The sequence below is a fragment of the Taudactylus pleione genome, unplaced genomic scaffold (assembly GCF_031769625.1).
Source record: "Taudactylus pleione unplaced genomic scaffold, aTauple2 ptg000157l, whole genome shotgun sequence".
NCBI classification, from domain to species: Eukaryota; Metazoa; Chordata; class Amphibia; order Anura; family Myobatrachidae; genus Taudactylus; species Taudactylus pleione.
The window spans coordinates 5,707,594-5,731,202 of NW_028284559.1; the positions used below are offsets into that span (position 1 = coordinate 5,707,594).

Genomic DNA, 23,609 nt, shown 5'->3' on the forward strand with positions numbered 1-23,609 from the left:
GCAGGGCAGACAGAACCAAGTTTGGACATCTGGTCCGGACTGAAGGATTTGGCAACAATTTCTGACATGTCTACTGTCACTGCATATGATACCGTCACCATTGACAGAATGGTGGAGGATTACATCGGTGACAGCATCCAAGTAGGCATGTCCGACAGTCCGTACCTGTACTGGCAGGAAAAAGAGGCAATTTGGAGGCCCCTGTACAAACTGGCTCTATTTTACCTAAGTTGCCCCCCCTCCAGTGTGTACTCCAAAAGAGTGTTTAGTGCAGCCGGGAACCTTGTCAGCGAAAGGCATAGGAGGTTGCTTCCACAAAATGTGGAGAAGATGATGTTCATCAAAATTTCAAAATTAATTACCAATTCTTCCAGGGAGACCAGCCTCCAGAAAGTACAGAGGGACCTGTGGTTTTGGATTCCAGCGGGGACGAATTAATACTCTGTGAGGATGAGGATGTACACAACACTGAAGAGGATGAGGAATTGGTGGATGAGGACGACATCTTGCCTCCGTAGAGCCAGTTTGTGCAGGGACAGATTAATTGGCAGCTTGTTTTGTGGGGGCCCAAACGAACCAATCATTTCCGCCGAAGTCGTGGGGCAGACCCTGGCGCTGAAATGATTGGTTTGTTAAAGTGTGCATGTCCTGTTTATATAAGATAAGGGTGGGTGGGAGGGCCCAAGGACAATTCCATCTTGCACCTCTTTTTTTGCATTATGTACTGTTTGGGGCCCAGTTTTTCAAACTGCCATCCTGTCTGCCACTGCAGTATCACGCCTAGATGGGTCACGTGTTTGTGCCGTCCACTTGTATCGCTTAGCATAGTAATCCAGCTACCTCGGTGCAACCTTTGGACTAAAAACAATATTGTGAAGTGTGAGGTGTTCAGAATAGACTGGAAATGAGTGGAAATTAATGTTATTGAGGTTAATAATAGCATAGGAGCAGAAAAACCTACACATTCTGTGATGTTAGCTGTTTTTATGCTTTTTTCCAAAAAAATTACAGATCCAAAACACAAAACCCAGAACCCAAAATATGGAAGGGTGGTTTTGGCAAAACCAATCCAGATCCAAAACACGAAGAAAGATCCAGATCCAAAACACGAAAAGTGGCCGGTGCACACCCCTAATACGAATCATACTCATCTGTATTAGGACTGATAACAGGCTAAAGCTGGGTAAACCCCATACGACGGAGCGACTTAGCAACCGATGTAACAATACATTGCGTGCGCCGTACATACTGCAAGATCTGCTGTATGATGGCACGCTGTATTGTTACATACTGCATGTAATTATACCGCGTTGCTCATTGCATCATCCCATCTGTCGTGCAGGATAGCATTTGAGAAGATGCAATGATCGGCGGCCAGGAATGACGGATCGGGCATACACACTATACAATGTGTACGATATATAGTTCTGATCCGTGGTGGAACAATATATCATACAATACATCATATAGGGGGCCATTCAATAGTTTAGCAAGGGGCCTTTTTTAAAGGCGCCCGACGGAGCAATTCAATTTTGCTCCTTCTGAGCGCGATAGCTGCCGGCATTTCTGCTCGAAAATGTGCGAGAAACCAGTGGTTAGGGTACGCTAACCGCAGTTAGGGGGCCCTAACCAGGACTTTAGACGGGTTTAGCCGTTTTACACGGCTAAACCATATCCAATAGGTTGTGAAAAGGGCAATAATTAATTAGCGCCCAGAACAATTGAACTGCAAAATTGGGTGCTCATTAATTATCGCTGTGCGCAACAATTTAATCTCCCCCACAGTGTGTACCCATCTTAAGACTACAAGATCTGTGTAAATCTTGACACCATCAGCTGTTGATTTCCTATTGCTGGGCTGGAGTCAGTCAGAATTATTGCTGCACCATGGTAGGCTTGATCTTTTTATCATGAATATACACAGTAATACAGATGTGTCCACATACATCTAGCCTCCTTGCGCGTTGAACAGCCCTTCTAGTGGCGCCATGCTGTGACACTGTAGCTCTGAGCGTCTTTTTGTGCGACTTTATCCCTTCAAATGAGTCTTATTCACACAGCGATGCACAAACAGCTTCTGCTGATTAAAATGATATGCAGCATGCCTATATTCTGTGTGCAACTGCGGCTATATCTGCATGCGAAATGCTACACTAGTGTCACAGCTGCCGACACTGTAACATAGCATTTCGCATGCAGATATACCTATATTCTGTGTGTAACTGCGGCTGCATCTGCATGCGAAATGCTACACTAGTGTCACAGCTGCCGACACTGTAACATAGCATTTCGCATGCAGATATACCTATATTCTGTGTGTAACTGCGGCTATATCTGCATGCGAAATGCTATGTTACAGTGTCAGCAGCTGTGACACTGTAGTGTAACATTTCGCAAGCGAATACAGCTGCAGTTGCACACATAATATAGGTATATCTGCATGCGAAATGCTATGTTACAGTGTCGGCAGCTGTGACACTGTAGTGTAGCATTTCGCAAGCGAATACAGCTGCAGTGGCACACATAATATAGGTATATAATTTTCATTATTAGAAGCTGCTTGTTTGCATCGCTGTGCGAATAAGATGCATTTGAAGGAAAAAAGTTGCACAAAAAAAGACACTCAGAGCTACAGTGTCACAGGTTATGTGTAACGTGACTTGTAGCGTTAAGATGTATGTGGACACATCTGTATGAAGCGGAATTTGATTATTTACAAAATAATGTAATACTGGCAGAAAAGACAAATGTGTATTATACTTGTATATTATATGGAAAGTAGAGGCCACAGAGGAATTGTGTGCCCATAGAAAAGCATAAGGCTGTAGGTTGATTGTCTTTAAACCAGTCACATAAATCTGATTTCTAATGACGGCAATAACTTACACTTTAATATACTACATGAGTTATTCTAACACACACACTGTAACGATATAGAAGAAATTATTGCATATTGTATAGATCAAAGAGCTGATCAGGTGTTGAAATGGAATCAATAATACTCTATTGTAAACAAATTAAAATTAATCAGAAAACCACAAAATATGCAGAATTATATTTTTGAAGTGTATTGTGTTCCTATCCACCAAAATGCAACAAATCTAATGACACATTAAACTTTGTCAAGAGGACGTGTTCCCCTCCAAAACACAATACCCCCCTTCCACAGGCTATATTATCCAGCAGACTACCCCAGATAGCCATATTGAAATTCCTTCCTGGACAAACGTGTAGCTTCACATCAACAGAAAAGCTTGAAGCCGATCCCTGGATTGTTAAAAGACGGTGTCCATATTACAAGAGCACCACCTACTGGTGACTTTTACCGGTTGCATGTTTTACCAAACGTTGTATTAACAATGCAGACAGCATACTGAAAACTGATCACCAAATTTCACTATTCAGTCTTTCTGAAATGTTCTTTCAGCGTATTAATGTTCACTTCTTTTTTTTTGTATGTCTGAATCCTCTAACAGATCCGTGTCCGAAGCAAATTGTAGACGGAACCCTTAAAAAAATATATAAAAATACAAGATATGATATGCGCATAATGTACAAAACCTAAACCCTTCTTGCATTAAACTTGTAAAGCAGCACAACTGACCCCAAGGACTTTACACAGTAAATAAACGATTAAAAGTAACAAGACAATGATTGATAAAATATATAAACATAGTTTTGTAACCTTTATGGGTAAACTATAAGATAAAGGGACATTTAGGGTGGTCTGCCTTATACCAGCTGTTGGTGATCAATTTGGACCATATGAATGAGACAGACAGGAGACCTTTGGGAGGATATGCTGGTAATATAGGACAGAAATAACAGCCAGGTGGACATGTTTAATTAATGACAGCTCAATTGTATTTACGTACAATTGACAGCACTAACAAAAAAATAAAAAAGGGGATTATTGAATTTAGAACACATGAAATATTTTTTTTAGCTGAAAAACAGGAAAGGAACGTGTATGTTCTTTATTCTCTGCAGGATTTATTTTTAACAATACAAATTGGTGATTAAAATCTAATACATACATATCTTTTGCAGCACTAATAAATTAGAAACTCACATATTATAACTATTTATCATATATCCTGGATCTCCTCCATTGCAGCAGATACTAGGGAGTTCATTTTCATTGCTAACAGAGGCAAAACAGCATCGGTAGGTATAAACCCATCGGCCATAAAATTAGCTGAATGGATATAGAGAAGGGAAGGAGTTTTGTTGGGCATTTGTATAAGCTCACAGACGGACAGCCAATAGAAGCTGATGCGTGCGACTCAGCATCAGGTCCTACATGTTTTAATAGTTTTACACTATTGGGATTTCTCTTCCTATTTATTGCACACAATTGGGGCTAAGAGGAAAGGAAGGGAATCGGGAGACCAATCACCTGGAGGCAGAATCCAATTTAAAGAAACCTATAAAAGGCATTGATAATTCTTCACACGTGAGTGCAAGTTCAAAATACCTACACGAGGATAGAAGGCAATAACTGCGTCACACTGTGTGTTTGTTCCTTTTTATTGCATATGTCCTGGGAGACCAGTAACAGATTGTATAGTTGAAGAACACCTACTGGAGTGATCCTCCTCTAAGTATCGTATATAACAGCATTTTTTTCAACCACCGTGCTGCGAGCGGTTCTCGAATGTGTATCGCCAGAGAAGCGGCACCGAAGACGCCCGCAATGAAGCTCCTAACCTCGGGCCCGGGCAGCGCCGAGTTCTCCTGAGTGGCTCAGCTGCTGCCTGGGCCGTGACCAATGGAGACGTGGCAGCGTGACATCATCGGTCATGCATGCCGCGTCGCCGTCCTGCCCGCACTGTGCTCACTGCTGAGCAGTAAGTGTAACAGGCTGCACCAAATTCCACAGCTGAATGACAGGAAGCTCCTTTTTCTGCAATTGACAGGTAGGGGCCAATGTGTAATATGTTGCTTTCTGTGGAGGCCAGTGAGGTTGTGTTTTTTATGTGGGGACCAATGTGTAATCAGTTGCTTTCTGTGGGGGCCAATGTGATTGTTTTCTTCTGCGGGGGCCAGTGTATGTGTCTCCTAATGTGTGTGATTCTATGTGGGGGACTGAGGGTGTGCCTTGGCAATTTTTCGTACCTGTTTGAAGTGCCGAGAGTTGAAAATCACTGGTATATAACAATAGGGCTTAGGCTCTTACTTTTCCGATGTATTTATTGAAAGGTGGTGCCCCCTATAGTGAACTCAGCTGTATATAGTATATTGTTTAGTGCAAGGCACAAAAAAGTTCTGATTTCCTGCTAGAATTGTATTGCTGGACCTTATGAACTCTTTATGATGCTGAGGGGTTGATGTATCAGTGAAAACACTGGAGAAATAGTCCAATGAATTTGCCCATAGCAACCAATCAGCATCTGCCTATAATTTTATAGAATGTACTTGATAAATACTTCCTCAAAGCTCATTGGTTTCTATGGGCAACTTCTCCACTCTTTTCTCTGCTTGATACATTAACCACCTGAGCCTTTTACAAGTTATCCAGTATATACCCTTCTGTTGGGCCTGTCCTGTAGTAACCATACCACCTATATTTTCTAGAGTCCAGTTCTTTCCCAAAAAGGTACTCCACCTGATATCCATGAAAGAAGTCAAGAAGTCACAAGACTCTACTAGAGAGATAGTCGTATTACAGATATTCATACAGAGGGGCCGCACTCTGAGGTGAGAGTAAAGCAAAGAAAAATAACACAGGATTTTTGGTCACATACCAATGCATCCTTTTCTCTGAAGCTGGCTGTGCGACACTGAACCATGGTATTGTAGGCTGGGCTGGAGCGATCACTAAATATAAACTATAGCTTTGAATCCAAAAGTTCCACCTCCCCGCAACCCCATCATGTCAGTATTTCTTTAAAAGAGTCCGGAGAGGAGTAGCAGTAACCCAATGAAACTGTTAGAACAATAAAACAAACTAGTAGGGAAAAGACAGTCAAGAACAAAAACTTTGCACGACTGAGCATGAGGGAGAAAAGGATTTAACGGTAAGTGATCAAAAATCCTTTTTTCTTTTTCAGCAAGGCTGATGAAACCCTGGACCATGAGACTTTTAACAGCCGCGCCCAGGGAACGCTCAGTCTCCCTGATGGGAGAACTGTACGCCCAAAGTGGGCATCGCCGGAGGCAAAAACATGAAAACGGTAAAAAGGAGTAAAAGGACCAGGTAGCTGCATGACAGACCTGTTCAGCCGAAGCCTCAAGTCGTACTGCCCATTAGGTCGCCAACACTCTTGAGAAATGAGCAGACACCCTGTCTGGTGCCGGTCTTCCCGGAATAGAATAAGCTCAAGTGATGACCAAGCAGATCCAACACGCAATGGTCCGCTTTGTAGTCGGCCAACCACATTTATGTGCGTCGTAAAGAACAAGCAGAGAGTATGTATGGCGGACAGAAGAAATCTTGTACAAGTAAATCAGCAGAGCATGAACCACATCGAGCAGAGCCAGATCATCATTCGGGTCCCGGGAAGAATAAATAAAACAGGAAAAACAATTTCCTGTTTTAAATGAAAAGCCGAAACAACTTTTGGCCCGATCATGGGAATTGTACAGGGAACCGCTATATCGTCATGGAAGACGAGAAAAGGCGGCTATGCAAGACAAAGCCCATAGCTCAGAAAAGTGCTGAGCTGAGGCACTAGCCATAAGGAATACCAACTTAGAAAACAATTAACGAACTGAAGATCCGCTGAAACTAAAGGCTCAATTGGAGCCTGCTTGAGAGCCAATAAGACCAGATTGACACGGTGCTACCAGCGGACAAAATGGTGGGTGAACACGCACCACACCCTGTAAAAAAGTTTGCACTTAGTACATGTCGCATAGCCTGTAAGGTGCACGCTTCCTTAATGGAGCCGCCCGGCACTCTGTAAAAGGGTGAAAGTGCAGGAGGGGGGGGGGGGTCTCGCAGAAAAAAAAAACATATAAGCTACTGAATGCTGCCTAGCAGTCCCCAAAACAAAAGTTGCCTAACTCCTTAAACACTTAAAAGAACACTGGCATGATGGAGTTGCAGGGAGGAGGAGTTTAGGATTTAAAGATATAGTTTACATTAAGTGCCAGCTCTAACCCAATCTACAATCCCATGGTCCAGTGTCCCACCAGCCTTGCTGACAGAGAAAATATGATTTTTACGCACCAAAAATGTTGCTGCTCTGTAATCCCAGCCGGCGGTCGTCCAGGAGGAACTGTCGGGTTTTTGAAAGCAGCGGGTGCTGTGGAAGCCCGGGGAGATGGGAGGCACTCCAGCCTTACAGCAGCAGCCACTTGAGTAATAACATGCCCGGCCGCTCTGCTTAGAAGTGGTGTGCCGGGGAGGCAGTAAACACAGCAACAAGGTCTTTTACATATAAAATGTATAAAGCTTACATTTTTGCCAGCGGCCCCCTCAGATGTGTGTCTGGTGTAGAGAGAGAGACCCAAGGACTACATAGTTTGGTGACTCTTCCAGGGGCGGTCTTTAGAGTGGGATACACGGTTACACACAAACCTCTATTCAATCTAACTCTGCTAGTGCTTGTCGCATGTTGCCAGGAACTAAGCACCCAAACCAAACCGCAAAATAAAGAAATTAAGCTAGTGCCTTACTCCAAGGCACTGAAAACAAGACTGAGGTTCTAGTGGAAGGGGAGGGGTTTTATAGGGTATGAGAACGAGTTTTAATTAGTTAGTGCCGAACCCCACACCTCACTACGCATAACCCAGAAGTAATGGCATCCCCCAGTTGGATGAAAACGGAATAAAGCTGTCCAGCATTTGTAGGCTACATGCAAAAGCAGCCAGTATTTACCCCACATGCAAAAAAATAAATGTATTTTCACCCCTTGCATTGCAACATGCGTCGTCCAGGTGCACAGTTACTTGCTCAGTTTACTCCCCCCTCAGAATCAGGTCCATGAATTTCATTGATCTCTGCATTACTGTCCTGAATGTTCCTTTCAAGCTTGATTCCCCAAATTCGTAAGGCCTGGGAAGTTGTTGCCACTGCTATCGCCGGATTTGCAGCTTCTTAGAGATGCTTTTAAACTTCCTGCTTATACTCTCTCTCAGGGGTAGATTTACTAAGGTGCGGGATTTTAGAAGTGGAGATGTTGCCCATAGCAACCAATCAGATTCTACGTAACATTTATCTAGTACCTTCTAGAAGATAATAGCTAGAAGCTGACTGGTTGCTATGGGCAACATCCCCCCTGCTAAAATCCCGCACCTTAGTAAATATACCCCTCAGTTAGCATTTAGCAGAGTTAGTGTGGGATTTTTGAGAGTCTAGCAACAGATGCAATTAAGCAAACAGATTTTAAAATCTGATTTCATCAGAAGGGAAAGTACACAAATAATTCAACCTCGTCGTGTCCGAAAATTTCCATTTTTACATATTATTAGCTTAGGCACATATGTATATACTGTTGCAGTATATTTTAAATTGACTCTCCTTTAAAAACAATATAACAAGAAGCTTCCGGGAGCTTGCCCCGAGTTATATAATTGTGGGCCTGATTCAGAGGTGCACACTAATGCAGCTGCGATGGCGTCTTTAAGCAAATGCCGCAACTTTTCTACAGCGACCCCCACCGGCTGCAGCGCTAATCCGCCTCTGTGCATATTAAGATGCACCATCAGCCACACATCAGTTGCACCTTTGAACATTGCTCTATTATCCATCTGAACATGGCAGTCGAAATTACTGCAACTGTGGCAAAAGACAGTCGCTGACTGCGACACGCATGCATCTGGCTAGCCACCCCACCTTGTTACAGCCCAGAAACGCCCAGTGAAATTGTCTCTGTGTCTGAAAGCAGCTTAGACACATACGCGTCTAGCTCACCCCCCTGCCCCTCACCCCACCCATTAGCACTCAGAAACGCCCACTGAAATTCTCTCTCTAAAGGGGCACATCCACTAGACGATCTACTCCCTGTCCAATCTCTAAACGATTTTCCCTTGATTTTTTCCCGTGAAATTTTATCTTTCAGTCTGAATGATTTGCAAACGATCTTTAATAGATCAAGTGAAAGTGACCTACATGTTCAGTCGACTGACGAGATGATCAAACGACGAGCGGGAGCACGTATCGTTGATCGTTAACGACCAAATACTGCACGATTTATAAACGATTGAACGATAACGACGTCGTTATCGTTCAATCGCCTGCTAAAATCGTGCCCCGATATTAGCCCCGATATTTGTCGGGGGCCGAAAACAGGGATTTTTCGCCGATAATCCCAGTTTTTCACCATATCCTATTATTTTGTACGAATAATATTATATTATTCTCCTGAAAACACATAGGACCTGTGATAAGCTCACAGACCTATGTGTTTTTGCCATTTTTGTGGATTATTTTTCGGGACACATCAGGTCCCCCCAAATAACTAGAATAAATGCCAGCTGGGGGCAGCACTTCGGGGCTAATTGGATAGCCCCGCGACGATCCATTAGCAGCACTACTTTAGCGCTGCTAATTGGATACCGCCGTTTATGTCTAAAAGCAGCTTGGACACGTGACTAAAGACACTGGTTGCTAGTGTGCAGCATTGGCTAGTGGCCTTGCAGACTGCGGGTGGAAAGGGTCCGCCTGTAGGAAGAATTTGCACTGAGAGGTTGGTCCTAGGCTAGTACTCTTGTGGGAGGCATAAAAAAGAAGCATCCTGCCACCTCCAATCTCCAAACAGATGTCAAATATGTAGGTTAGCCCTATATAAAAAGAATACTAACTTGTAGATGCACTCAGCAGGTACAAGCTAAAAGGACAGAAAAGAAAGCAACTAAAAGAGTTAGGAGTGGCCTTACAGGCCTTATGGAAGTGGTTTATTTCCTGTCCTGGCTTAGCTAGCAGGGAGGAACAGCATCTAGTATCTGCTGCAATGGACAAGGGGCACACCCACTTTAAAATGTGGACATAACATTATAAAAAGGCAAAGATATGAACTAAATGGATAAGTTATAACTATCTACAGTATACTTGCAATGGAAACCACAGTGTTAATGATGAGATTATTAAAACGTTATTTTTAATAAGTAGGTACCTGAACCTGGCAACATACCCATCCTCTGAAATTAGCTTTGAGCAATATACTGCACGTGTGGCTGGCTATCAACAAAGAAATAGCACAGTATGCAAGACCATACAACCATATATAGTAAACCTAAGGTTATTATGGAGTGGTGTGTTGTCTAACAATCTAACCAACGGACCTGTGTATCTAGGACTTTGGTATCTGCGGTAATCTTGGCATGAAGTACAGGATCAAGGGGTTTTACAAAAACAAATTCACCATACTTCCATAGCAGTTTAAACCTTACTGATACATTTGTAAATATGCGTATTAAAACTGTCCTGTGTATCTGGAAAATGTTTTGGTGCAACTTTCCATGCAATGTTTGCCGTTAGCATTAAAGCCATATTACAGCTCCTTCCCCTCCCTGTGACACCTCTATTTCCGTAATTTAGAACTAGAAATCTATTAAGCATTGAAGATCAGGACACAGTTTAAAAAGAATACAAAGGGGAGGCAGGGTGTTAAAGGGAAATTGGGTAAACCAAATAAAATCCAAACTGTGTCTTCTGATTGGTCCTCCTGCTTGCATTACCTAATACAGTGTCACAGTTTTTAACTGGGGCTAGGAGAGAAATTATGGGGACCCCAAGAAAAATATCTAAACTGAGAAACTATGGGCTCCGGTGAGTATAATTTAGTTACTAGGTTGGTGATGCAGCTTTAAATATTTGTTGGTACAATGTTGTTAAGATGAGTAGTGCAGACTGCTTTGTAATGTTCTCCATGAGACCATTATAACCATGTAATAGCAAATCGTGGAAGAAAAGTGCTAAAAGTATTTCTGAACTGGCAATTATTTCTCTCTTTAGTCTAGATTTCTGCTGGTTTCTAAAACACCCACACAGGAGACACCCACATCTTACCGGTACTTGTTAAGGATGTTTGATGAATTTGCAGTAGATGAAGCACTGTGGTCACAAGCAGGTGAGTGACTGATCTCCATAGATTCCACCACTGGTGGCTCTTCTGGTGTAATGTCCATGGACAACTCTTGTCTTCTGCTACACTCCTGCTTGTTTTTACTGCAGGAACACAAAAGCAAACACACAGTTGTATTCTTGTTAATAACATTTCCATCAATCATCTTAAACTTAACAGTGGAATTCTTTTTTTTTTTTTTTTATTTATATTTTCTAGAACATTTGTCTTTGCCAATTCCAATGATAACTAAACTAATGACTTAATAAACTTATTATAATCTTTGCCGTTTTCGCAACCTTGAGCTTCTATTGTGCACCTTAGGCAAACGTGTTGCGTAGTGATGGTGGGATGGTTGTGGAATGTGCAGACAGACAGTTGGTAGGAGGGGTGTTGTAGCTCAACTCTATATTGCAATGCTGAAATAAAGCTACCCAATATATGTGTGCTACATGAAGCTACACTATACGTATGCAGAAAAGAAAAGATACTGTAATTGCTCTAGTTACATCACAACATTGATTGTTCAGGTACACAGGGCCTGATTCAGAGCTGCACGCAATGCCGATATTTCAGCAGATTGAGCAAAGGTTTGCCATTGCGCATGTGTGTAAGCCGCACTGCGCACACATAGCAATTGAACTGCGACTACGATCACACAGAGGATTCATTTTCAAAGTGAGGGACAGATAGTCAACATCTCGTGGAGGTATGGGGATGCAGGAGGGGTTAGAAAAACGCAGGTGTGTCGGACTGTTTCAACGCAGTTTTATGGGCCTCCATAAATGAGCCTCTGTGTTCTTGCTTGGAGCATGAGAGTCTTCTGCATGTCTGGAGACCAGCTGTGTCTGCAGCAGCTTAGACTTACTCAGAAGGCTGATGGCCGCCTCATCTGCGTTTGATGTTTTGTGCTTGAGCGACGGATGACAGATGCTTTCAGTGGGTGTCTCTAAAAACTGGACTGCGAACAAGTCATTAGCACATTTTCACGATTGCGAGAGAGTTCGCCGCTGCAATGGAATTTGCGTTCATATCTGAAATCAGGCCCACAATTTGCACCCTTTAGCTGGAGGTTCATAGCTAGTAGTTGAGCAGTTCAGCTTTCTTAGAAGGAACAAAACACACTAACCTTTTGTTTTTCTTGGGTTTGTCAAAGCGGAAATCAGGAGGATACAGGTGAGCTTTCATTAAATGGTGCTTCCTTTCCCCACTTGTTTTGAATTTCTCTGTACATCCCTCCACCAAACACTGGAACTAGATTAAACCATGAACCGCAAACATTTATTTTCCCCACAGTGCATTTAATAATCTGGCTTCAGGTAACACCAGTTCAAATTTTCAATGTTTTCTACAGAACTTACCAAAATATTCTCTACAATAATGTTGTGAAAGGTGGGTGGGTGTGTGGGCTGCACACGAGCACAGTAGGGAGCACAGTTTCGGATTCTGAAGCAAGGTGCCGATTAGCTGAGAGGAAGCTCCTGCATGTTGGGTTACTGTTGTTGCACCAAACAGAAGTATTCAGTCACTTAGGGGAAGTAGTTTAGGTGTTTTAGAGAGTACCACCTACTGGCTCTTTAGACCAACACTCGTGTGGAATGATGGCGATACTTGGAGTAGTGTGATTGAGAAGAACAACCTCCATGATCTAAACCCAAGAATTGTTTAATTGGACTTCTGTGTAAGCCAGAGATTGTCTATAATGAACAAAAGTTTGATCATAAGTATACTTATTACCAGAGCACCCTAATGAGTAAGTGTTTTGGACATTCCGGTAAAGAAGATGATAACTGATGACCACTTGGTGACAAATTAGACTAGGCACAAGATTGATAGATTTGTATAGCTCCCAGGAGAACAATTAGGGTGCTAATCGAGGTTTCTGTGTTAAAACCCCACCTGCTGTGAAGTCCAAATGGGCCTGTAGAGGAAGCTGTAAAGAGATGGGGCCAGAAGACAGTCAGTGCTTACAATGGAGGTGACCGTAGGACTGAAGTGAGGGAAGCTGTCAAGTTGAATAAAATGGCCATGAGGGCACCCCTTGCAGAGAGGTCTGCTTTTTTTGGTTGAGAGGCAATTGCAGGTCCGGAAAGTAGCAGCAAAAATAGTTCAGGAGAAGAAAGCTTGGGCATTGAAGAATATGGTGAGGCCATAGAAAGATGGCCTCAAGGATGTTTTAGTAAACTTTTTGGCACCTTGGAAGGGAATAGTAGAAACTCACCAATTCTGAGCTAAGCAAGGACGTTCTCACAACAATTGGGAAGACTACCAAGAGATTAAATGAACCCTGTGGATCACTGTACGGATTGCATCCATAATTGTGGCTGAGGTTGTCATGGTGGTCAGGCGACTTCATGGTAGTATGGCTACAGGGCTGGATGAGATCCATATACAAATGTGGAAGGCACGGGACACTGTTAGAATGGCATTGCTAATATGGTTTGTCGGTATTACATGTCAGGTGGGTATGGTACTTTTGGATTGGTAAAATGCAATGGTGCTCCACAATTTTTAAAAAGCAACATCTAGTGTGTTTCATTAGTAAGAGGATAACACTCCACAGAAAATAAATGAATCGACCCCTAAGAGTTTACACTAGTGTAATAAAGTTAAGTTTCATTATTAGCAAATTTACCACCATAACATTGATGGGCTGATGCAGAGGTGAAAGCCAGTTACCCCTAACTAGCTAAAGTACCTGGCATTGCCTGGGTTTAAATCTTCAAGCTATTAAGTTTTATTATGTGATGTCATCCAAAACCATCCAGTGGAAGGCCCAGAACAGGCTCCCTGGGTCAAAGCTCCCACCGGGGCACCAACCACTACATTAGGCATGCCAGACAAATAGCCACCCCTCAGTGAAGTTTTCATCCAAATCCATCAAGTGAAAGGTCCAGAGCAGGCCCCCAAGATTAAAGTTCCGCACAGCGTACACCAACGGGAGGTCCGACCGGGAGCCTAACCCCCCTAAAACCTGTCCGTGATTCAACTTTACAACCTCACGTTGGTTTCATTCCAATCGGTGCAGGGGTGTCCAAATGCATAACCGGACAGACAAAAACAGACCAATGAATTTTATATACAAGATTAGTCCCACACAATGTACACAGGGCCTGATTCAGCAAGGATGGCAACTGCATGTGCGAACACTCCACTGCAATAGAGACTGTGATCGCAGTGACTACGCAGACCCAACACAGAGTGATTGTCAGGAAGTAACGTTTGGGGGTGGTGACGGAGGGGTGGTCGGCGAAACAAAGGCGTGCCAGTGCGTTTGAATGCCGTTGCATGGGCGTGCATAAATTAGTTACTCCGATGCCATACGTAGCTTGTGTACTCACTGCGTGCGACGAGGTTAGCAATTCCTGAGTAAGGTCAGAGCTTGTGCAAGTGTGCGTGAGGCTGCGATTGTACTCAATGTTACCAATGGTTTTGCAGTCTTGCTAAGTACTACGGATGTGTGTAAGGTAAGGTGGGCGTCCTTATGTTGTGCTGTGACAGCATAGCAAACGCAGAGGATTACCATATTTTCGCAGTGAGACTGCGTGCGTAATCGCAATTGCAATCACAGTTGCGATCATTAATGAATCAGGCCCTCGGATAATAAATATGTATTTTCGCATGTATGCAAAGTTGCACTCATCCTTATTAGTGGACCACATCTATCTGTACACTTGTTTTGATACCCATCATTATGAGTGCACACTTGCATGAGCCCAATACTTGGTGCTAAAGATTTGTCTGACATTAGCTATACTTATGCGTCTGGCCACCTCTGCATAGATCACCTGCAGTTCAGTCCACACGCCCTCACCGAACATAACCAACATGTGAACGACCCATTACACCACTTCTCTAACTAGTGGAGGTGCGTCTGAAGTGCGCATGTCTATGCATCAGCTATACATGTGTATGCTTGGCCCTGGAGCAGTGACGGTGCAACATGATACACTCCGCAAAAGGGCGTACATTCAACGCTGCATCTGGCCCTTAAATGATGCGCCCAACATCTAGCTTAAAAATATTTATAAAAAATAATCTACAATGCAGTTTCATAAAAAAAGCCAGTATAACTGTGTAATAGTAGACATTTTTTTAAGCAAATTTGTAATGAGCCTGATAGTACCCACAATAGCACGTACCATATTGCTTTTCTCTGCCATTATCTGGAAGAGGGAGTCGTGCCACTCCAGAATGTGAATGTCCAAAAGACGCGCAGATGGAAAGGAGCGTTTACAGGTGGAGCAGACATTTCTATGCAATGTATTGTAATGATGCTCATAACACTCTAGAGTATCGAAGAGCTGAGCACAGCCGGCCATTTGGCATGGAAACTCCGACAACCTGGAAAGAAATCAAAAGACAAAATTTTTTTTTTGTCATCAAACCATTTAACCTTTTTTTTCTTGAAAATCATTTCCATTTGCCTGCTTTGTATGAGGAAACAGACCCCCACGTTAAGGGCCAGAAGCTGCAGACTCAATTTTTTTTCACAGCTATCTAGTATGGATCAGTTAAGCTGCTCACAAACATACAGCCAAACTGCACTGAACAAGCATTACATGTGCATGCAAAAGCATATTGTAGTACATATAGTGGGTTTTGCACATGGAAGGCAATGTTTCCCTACGGAAGCGGTATGAAATACCGCCGGCCGCATGGCCGGGAGTTCGAATCCCGGCAGCGTCAGGCAGACAAATGAAGAGATCACGGCAGCGGGAGCCCGACAGCGCTGGAAATCCCGATCGTCCGTAGGTGAGTACTTACTAACCTAACCCCCCTAATCCTGACCCTCCTTAGGGGTGCCTAACCCTAACCTCCCTCCCCTTGGCCTGACCCTAATCCCCCCTCTAAGTGCCTAAACCTAACCCCCCCTTCCCCACTGCCTACACCTAAGTCCCCCGGGGTGGTGCCTAAACCTGACCGTCCCTCCCCCTAGCCTAACCCTAACCCCTCAAGGGGGGGTGCCTAACCCTAAGTCCCCCCCGGGAGCCCCTAACCTAAGCCTCCCCCCCGCGGCTGTCGCTCGGAAAAATGACAGACGTCTAGATGTAGACGTCTATCATTTAACCCTCGCCGGGATAAAGCAGTCAGGAAGCCGGCTGTCGGGCTTACGTCAGCCGGCTTTCCAATTGCATCCCTTTCCCTACAGAGAAGAGCAGATGACCTCAGGGCCAGCTCAAGGAGGGCAGAGAATACATTAATGTTTGAAATTGTCAACCAATTCTTAAAAAATAAACTTATATTAAACTGTGGCCATGATATTTAATGTATACTTAAGCGGTGTATGTAATGCAGATATAGTCAATTTAATTACGGAGCAAAAAAATATTTAATATATTATGAGTGAGATTATAAAGAAAAATATTGACAATTCTAAAAATGTTGCGTATAGTCCAACTGCAAATTAAACTGTTTTGTATTGACTGGAACAAGACAAAAAAACAAAAGTACATACTTGGGTCTGTCTTCTACTTTTCCAATGTTTGTCAATACATCTTGCAAGTATAAATGACGATGCACATCTCCATCCTGCGTACAGTAAATGAGACATAAGTTACACAGACAGATGAAAACACATCTTACCACTTCAATCACATGTTCCTAACTTTTTTTGCACAATTTATAGGGACTGATTAACAGATATGTCTGGTTACAATCCTTGGTCAGTGCATAAAGGTGTCAGTTTGGCTACAAAAGGTATAATCAGATATTTAGGGCGGGATTCAATTAGCCCAGTTAACTGAACGGGTACTAATTGATCGCTGACCCGTATTCACTTAGCTTATCGGGTGGTAACTGCCAGTTAATACACAGGTCCATGAATTTATCACGGTTCCTGTGGGTTAATGCACGTGTTTAACAAGGCTATCGGGCGAATGTGGGAGGCTAATTGAATAGCCCTGGGCTTTAAAGCTAGAGGCTACCTCCCATGATTACCAGCGGTAAATTGCCATGGGTAACTGAATTCCCTCCCGTAGTGTATATTAGGCATTTAAGTTATTTGTTGTGTTCTCAGCCATTGGAAGAGTGAGAACACTCATATTGGACTGGATCTACACAGTTACAATCCCAAGTATCAGGTCACCAATAGGCAGACAGGTAAGCTCATTTAGCTTGTCACTTTGTCACATGCAGACTATGGGAGACTAGGAACTTGGCAGTATGGTACTTGTGTATTCTGAGGTGCCTTTTTTTCAAAGGTTTTTTCATATCTCCTCTCTACACGAAAAATGGAAATGTCTTTTAGAGCTTGTTCTCATACAGACTTGCAAAAAGCATCAAATTCATAAATTTAAGCTTGACAGTTATACCCCTTTTACACCGGAGCTAAAACCGGGTTATTGCAGGGTTAACACGGGCAGCTCCTTGGTGTAAAAGGGGTGAGGGTTGGATCGCTGGGTCGAATGACCCGGCAATCCAACCCAGGTAAATAGCAGGGTTTAATACGGGAGTAACCCGTGAAACCCTGCTGTGTGTACGGTGCGCTCCGGGTCTTGATGACCTGCAGTGCGCCGCAAGCCGGCCAATTGGTCCGGCTTCAGTGGCGCTTGGAGATGATGTCATCTCCAAGCGTCCACTTTCACGCTGGAAAAGCCGGGTCTATGCAGACCCGACTGCGGTGTAAGCCTGCAACTTACCTGGTTGGATTGCTGGGTCACTCCACCCAGGAATCCAACCCAGTCCCCTTTTACACCAAGGAGCTACCTGGGTTAACCCTGCAATAATCCTGGTTTTAGCTCTCGTGTAAAAGGGGTATAACAGTCCTGGTTTTAGTGATATCCATGCTTGAGCACAGATGGTTAAATCAAAATAACTGAGGTACTAATTAAGGGCCTGATTCAGAGCCGGACGCTATTTTCGGACGGTCGTTCAGGAAAAGGCGGTGGCTATTCAAATGAACCGTTCGCTCTTTGCGGTCTGTTCACGCCTCCATGTCTGAACGAGCGAACAAATCTTGCGGTCGTTTTTTGGATAACTACGCCCCCTGGCCGTTCGCATCCTACGTCATGTCCGCTATTTATTAGATTAATCGAGTACATCGACCAGCGTATGAACTGCTCGCTATTCTTGTGGTTGGTTTTTCCTACCACTATCTTGCGAGCAGTTCTGACTATAAAATAACCCAGTGACGTGGTCAATGACGCTGCTGTATTAATTATGCACACCCATAAAACGCCCGTTTTGACCTTTAAGCACGCCTGCGTTCTGATCTCCACTCCCCGTTTTCAAGCACCTTCCCGTTACCACCTACATACGCCTCCTCCTGTCACTCAAAATAGCAGGCACTCGCTATATAGCGTACAAACGATTTTCGGACGCACTGACTGGTTCGCGCATGCGTACTAAAAACCGTACGCATGCGCAGATGTGCGAACATCGCTCGGAATGAGCGTACTGCCGCTATCGAGCGGCTCTGAATGAGGGCCAAAGTCTCCAGCCTCATAATCCATCTGGATTCACACTGCAATAATTTTCATACGTCATGTCCGCTATTTATTAGATTAATCGAGTACATCGAACAGCGTATGAACTGCTCGCTATTCTTGTGGTTGGTTTTTTCATCCGCTATTTTGCGAGCAGTTCTGAGTTAAAAAAAACAAAGTGACGTGGTCAGTGACGCTGCTGTATTAATTATGCACTCCCTTAAAATGCCCGTTTTGACCTTTAAGCACGCCTGCGTTCGAATTCCACACCCCCGTTTTCAAACACCTTCCCCTGTTACCACCCACATACGCCTCCTCCTGTCACTCAAAATAGCAGGCATTCGCTATTTAGCGAACAAACGATTTTCGGCCGCACTGACTGGTTCGCGCATGCGTATTACGATCCGTACGCATGCGCAGTTGGGCAAACATCGCTCGGAACGAACGAGCGGCCGCTTACGAGCGGCTCTGAATCAGGCCCTAAGTCACCTGTGCTCAAGTATGACTATCCTTAAAACCTGGACTGTAAGGTGGCAGTTTCTCCTCCAGGGATCCCAGTATTCCTCATTACTCTGGTACAGGTTGAGTATCCCATATCAAAATATTCTGAAATAAGGAATTTTTTTTTAGCATGAAGGGGACAGTGAAAACTTTACTTTTTGATGGTTCAATGTAAACAAAGACACAAAAATTATTAAAAATAGTTTCAAATTACCTTCTGGCTCTGTGTAGAAGGTGTATATGAAACAAATGAATTTCATGTATGTATGAAACAAATGAATTTCATATATGTACCGTATATACTCGAGTATAAGTCGACCCGAATATAAGCCGAGGTACCTACTTTTACCCCCAAAAAATGGGAAAACTTACTGACTCGAGTATAAGCCTAGTGTGGGAAATGGCAGCAGCTGGTAGTGCCCCCAGTAGTAATTCCCCCTGGTTGTGCCCCCAGTAGTAATCCCTCCTGGTAGTGCCCCCAGTGGTAATCCCCCCTTTCATTGCCTCCAGTAGTAATCCCCCCCTGGTAGTACCCCCAGTAGTAATCCCCCCTTTTAGTGCCCCCTGTAGTAATCCCCCACTGGTAGTGCCCCCTGTAGTAATCCTCCCCTGGTAGTTCCCCCAGTGGTAATCCCCCCTTTTAGTGCCCCCTGTAGTAATCCCCCCCTGGTAGTGCCCCCTGTAGTAATCCTCCCCTGGCTGCTGATTACACCAAACATGCAGCTGCCAGCTCCGGCAGCTGTGTGTTTGGCAGTGTGTAGCGCTGACCGAACTCCGTCCGGTCAGCGCTACACTTGACTCGAGTATAAGCCGAGGGGGCACTTTTTCAGCACATTTTTTGTGCTGAAAAACTCGGCTTATACTCGAGTATATACGGTACATAAAGTTTGAGCCACAAAATTATTGAAAATATTGTATAAAATTACCTGAGGACTGTGTATATAAAACATAAATGCATTCTGTGTTTAGATTTGGGTCCCATTCCCAAGATCTCATTATGGTATGCAATTATTCCAAAATACAGAATATTCCGATATCCAAAATACCCCTGGTCCCAAGCATTTTAGATATGGGAGACTCAACCTGTAACTACAGCCCAGTGGTATTGGGAAAATGACTCTACACTGACAAATTTTGAATAAAAGGGGGACAATCTATATGACCGGAAGACCCACCACTGCTGGTTTCTCTTAAGTCCCTACCGTCTGGCTCTGGTTAAGGAATTAGGGCTGGTGCTATGATGCCCTATTTAACTTATCTAATGCACAGAGCTTCTCATTCATGTCAAAGTGCTTTCTATATTCAGGGACATGTGTATCAAAGCTTGATGTGAGAAAATCGTGAGATATAGATCACCAATCAGCTTCTTAAGCTGGGTACACACTGACAGATACATTGGCCAATCAATTGATCGGCCAATGAATCTGCAGCCCGTCAGGCACTGTGTACCCGCAATATGTCGGTGAACGCCGGCGTTCACCAACATATCGCATTGGCTGTGCTGCACAGCCGATGGACAGGTATGTCTGCAGACCGCCTGTACACACACAGCAGCGAGTAGAGGGACGGGACACGCAGCAAGACACAGATGATGGCCGTTCAGTGGGTATGAACGACCATCATTTGCAGATATATCTGTCAGATGTGTACCCACCTTAACTTACATTTTGCAGGATGTGTTAAAGAAATAATAGTTTGGAGCTGATTGGTTGGTTTTATATATATATATATATATATATCACATCAAGCTTTGATACATATGCCCCGCAGACTGCAATTCCATTTCTTAGTCACAAGCTCAAGGTTAGGGGGCTCCCTTCTTTTATATATCCTGCTGCAAATATTCATACTGAACCACTGACTCGAACAATTCCACGCTACAACGCAGTAAGTGAGACTATTGAAGATCAGTGCATGCACGTATCTTGCTGAAGGCAACAATGACAAACAGGACGCCCAAGGGGAGAGTTATCAAACCTTCTAAAGAGAACAGGTGATTTGAGGAGCATCAATGGTTTCCCACAGTTGGTCACCGATGGTTCTCCGCAATCGATGCCCGAGGCAGAAATAGCTTGTTTATTTCCCCTCAGCACAAGAGATCTTAGCCCTGCCCTGATTGGTCCTCCACCTGCCATTGCATACAGCAGGGATGTCCGTCGGTAGGTGCAAAACATTGATGGTTTCATGCCACCAATCATGGTTATCCGGGCCCACAGATGGCCAACCCTAATGGTGCGTACACACTGGGCGATTAAAGTGGACGACTGAACGATAACGATATCGTTCAGTCGTCCACTTTATCGTCCATTTTTAAGCCCAAAAAGATGAACGATGATGACGACGACGCGCGTTCCCGCGGGTCGTTCGTCATCATCGCTCATCGGGCTGACATGCAGGCCAACCTGACGATCTCGTCAGGTTGCTGCATGTCAGGGAATGGGGGAGAGAGCCCGGCGCTGAACGATATCGTTAATGATATCGTTCAGCGGCTGTGCTCAATGTCATAAACGACATTGAGCACAGCCTGCCGGGGACACACTAGACGATATCGCTCAGGGAGCATATCGTCTAGTGTGTAGGCACCACCGGTCCTCTATAGAAGGTTTACCACATCTCGCCTGCAACAGGCAGCAATAATGAAAGTGACTGTGCCCTCAGCGCTAGGGCGGCACTGACCCCGGCCACCTCCATACTGAACTGGTGTCATTCATTCCCATCACACCTCGAAAAACTCGTGGTCCCGCATATAACCGACCCTGCGCGGTGCAGTGACGGCTCCCGGCGGCTCTTTGCTCCCCTTCACAGGCAGCACCGGGAGATCCACCACACGCAGCATCTCAGAATCTCTGGATAACGCAGCGATCAGCTCCGGAGGCACCATGTGTCCTGCTGCGTATTATTGCTGCTTATATTCCGGTGTTTCAACTTTCTTTCTGTGCTGCAGATTAGCTACTACTATGATTAATATAATACTTTGTCGTTTCAAACCCAAGAGCTCAAACTGCATGTGTGGCTTTAGGACAAGTGTATTCGGTGGACGCGGCAGAGGAGCTTGGGTGCCGCCATTTTTCTGGTGACCAACTAGTGTTCAGGAAGCCTCTGAGTGAAAACAAGCTCACACTTCCGGGTGGCCTCTGTGTGCGTTCCACGTCTTCCTGCTGCACTGCCCGCGCTCTCCTCCCGCGGGACCGTTGTCATGGATACAGCCGCCGGTAACTCCTGAGTCGATGTCCGGTAATTTAGTTACGCAGCAGCACGCATCCGGTGTGTGCATGCCGGAGGCACAGCCTGAATTGTATGCTGGACCAATGACCAGGCGCTGATCCCCCCCAGTCTCCAGTGACAGGTATACCCCAGGGGTGGGAGCGTCACAGTTATTTTATTTATGTAGATTTCCATTCAATAATTCCTAGTTTTTAACACCCTGCACAACTGACAGCCTGTTGGTATCGATGGTGCTGTGTAATGTAATAGCAGTCATTCATGTTTTATCAGGTTTTGTATTTCTTGTTACCTGACAATAGCTGGTTTTACTTTGCCAAAAAATAAATAGCAATGTTTATTTTGGAAATATTACCAATGGCCTCTGCTCACCAGGGATGGTGCTAGGCTAGGGCCTATTCACTGCCAAGTAGTGACCCCTCGCATTCCTTCCCGAATGCCAGCCTTTGATCCCACATATGCCTGCACCCATGCCTGTCAGTGACCCACACATAATGGCAATTGCTGGTTAGTGCTCATGCAGGTGAAATTTATTATACACACTGTCTCGGACCCAGTTCCAAGATCATAGTTGCCCACCTTTGGGCTGCCGTCTCCGGAAGGGTTAAACAAGGTCGGCACCAGGGGGGAATATTCGGTGCTATCGGAGGCATTATAATGGGATTGTGTCACCGTGGCCCTGCCAGAGAAGGAGAATATGGAATTCAAATAATACAGCGTCTAATTACCAACAAATGGATAGGAAATGTGGATATTTTTATATTGTGAGTCTTCAATAGTTTTAATATTACCTCATTTATTTCTTCTACCTAAATGAAATTTTGTCACGGCATAGTCTTTGGTATAGGATCAGGGTCTGTGGTGTTTCATCTAGTACAGGGATGGGGAACCTCAGGCCCGGGGGCCGTATAAGACCCGCGGGATCATTTGGTCTGGCCCTCTGAGCATTTTTCTGCTAGTCTGTTTTGGCTAGCAGAGTGCCTAGAATAGTACCCTGCAGCCAGAATCTATGCAGCAGTGCCACCTGGAGCATCCTTAGGACGCTTCAGACTGTCACACCGCTGCCCTTACAGCTCCCTGGATGATCTGGACATTGCTGTAATCACCGGCGATTGTGGCCTAGCCCCATCGTGACTTTACACGGAGGGGGCATGGCCTGCACCAGGCCTGCGAATAATGTTATATATATATCAAAATGGTCCTCGGCAGAAATAAGGTTCCCCACCCCTGATCTAGTAGATTAACATGTCATGTCAACAATTCACAACCAGCAGTCAAAGGATTAACACGTCATCTCTCTTACACAAATGTACATGCTGGCACACAGTTGCCTCCTTGTTCATCAACAGTTAATAGATCAGCATTCAGCTTAGCTTTATTTTGTACATGGTATGAAAACTCCTTGATTCTGAGGAGTAATAAAGACTGTTTGAGAAGTTCATATTTC

The 23,609-nt window shown here is 44.3% G+C and overlaps 2 protein-coding genes across 2 annotated transcripts in view; one reads left to right on the forward strand and one right to left on the reverse strand.

Annotated features, from left to right (window-relative positions):
* Positions 1-2,650: 2,650 nt before the first annotated feature.
* Positions 2,651-22,153, reverse strand: ZNF511 (zinc finger protein 511). Its single transcript, XM_088474977.1, has 6 exons — positions 21,663-22,153; positions 16,471-16,544; positions 15,155-15,356; positions 12,142-12,266; positions 10,958-11,116; positions 2,651-3,508 (listed from the first exon to the last, which is right to left on the reverse strand). The coding sequence occupies exons 1-6, from the start codon at positions 21,819-21,821 to the stop codon at positions 3,439-3,441; spliced, it is 789 nt and encodes a 262-aa protein (XP_088331103.1). The 5' UTR covers positions 21,822-22,153; the 3' UTR covers positions 2,651-3,438.
* Positions 22,051-23,609, forward strand: part of TUBGCP2 (tubulin gamma complex component 2) — a 68,064-nt gene continuing 66,505 nt past the window's right edge. Inside the window, exon 1 of the mRNA XM_088474976.1 lies at positions 22,051-22,286. The gene's annotated coding sequence lies outside the window, so the exon portion shown is untranslated. The remainder of the gene's footprint in view (positions 22,287-23,609) is intronic.

Excerpts from the sequence above, each read along its gene's own strand:
- ZNF511 (XM_088474977.1), bottom strand. The coding sequence starts at position 21,821 with ATGGTGCCTCCGGAGCTGATCGCTGCGTTATCCAGAGATTCTGAGATG. Across the intron at positions 16,545-21,662 it reads GGGACCACGAGTTTTTCGAG|GATGGAGATGTGCATCGTCA; the intron begins GTGTGATGGGAA and ends TACTGTACGCAG. Across the intron at positions 3,509-10,957 it reads AACATCCTTAACAAGTACCG|GGTTCCGTCTACAATTTGCT; the intron begins GTAAGATGTGGG and ends TATTTTTTTAAG.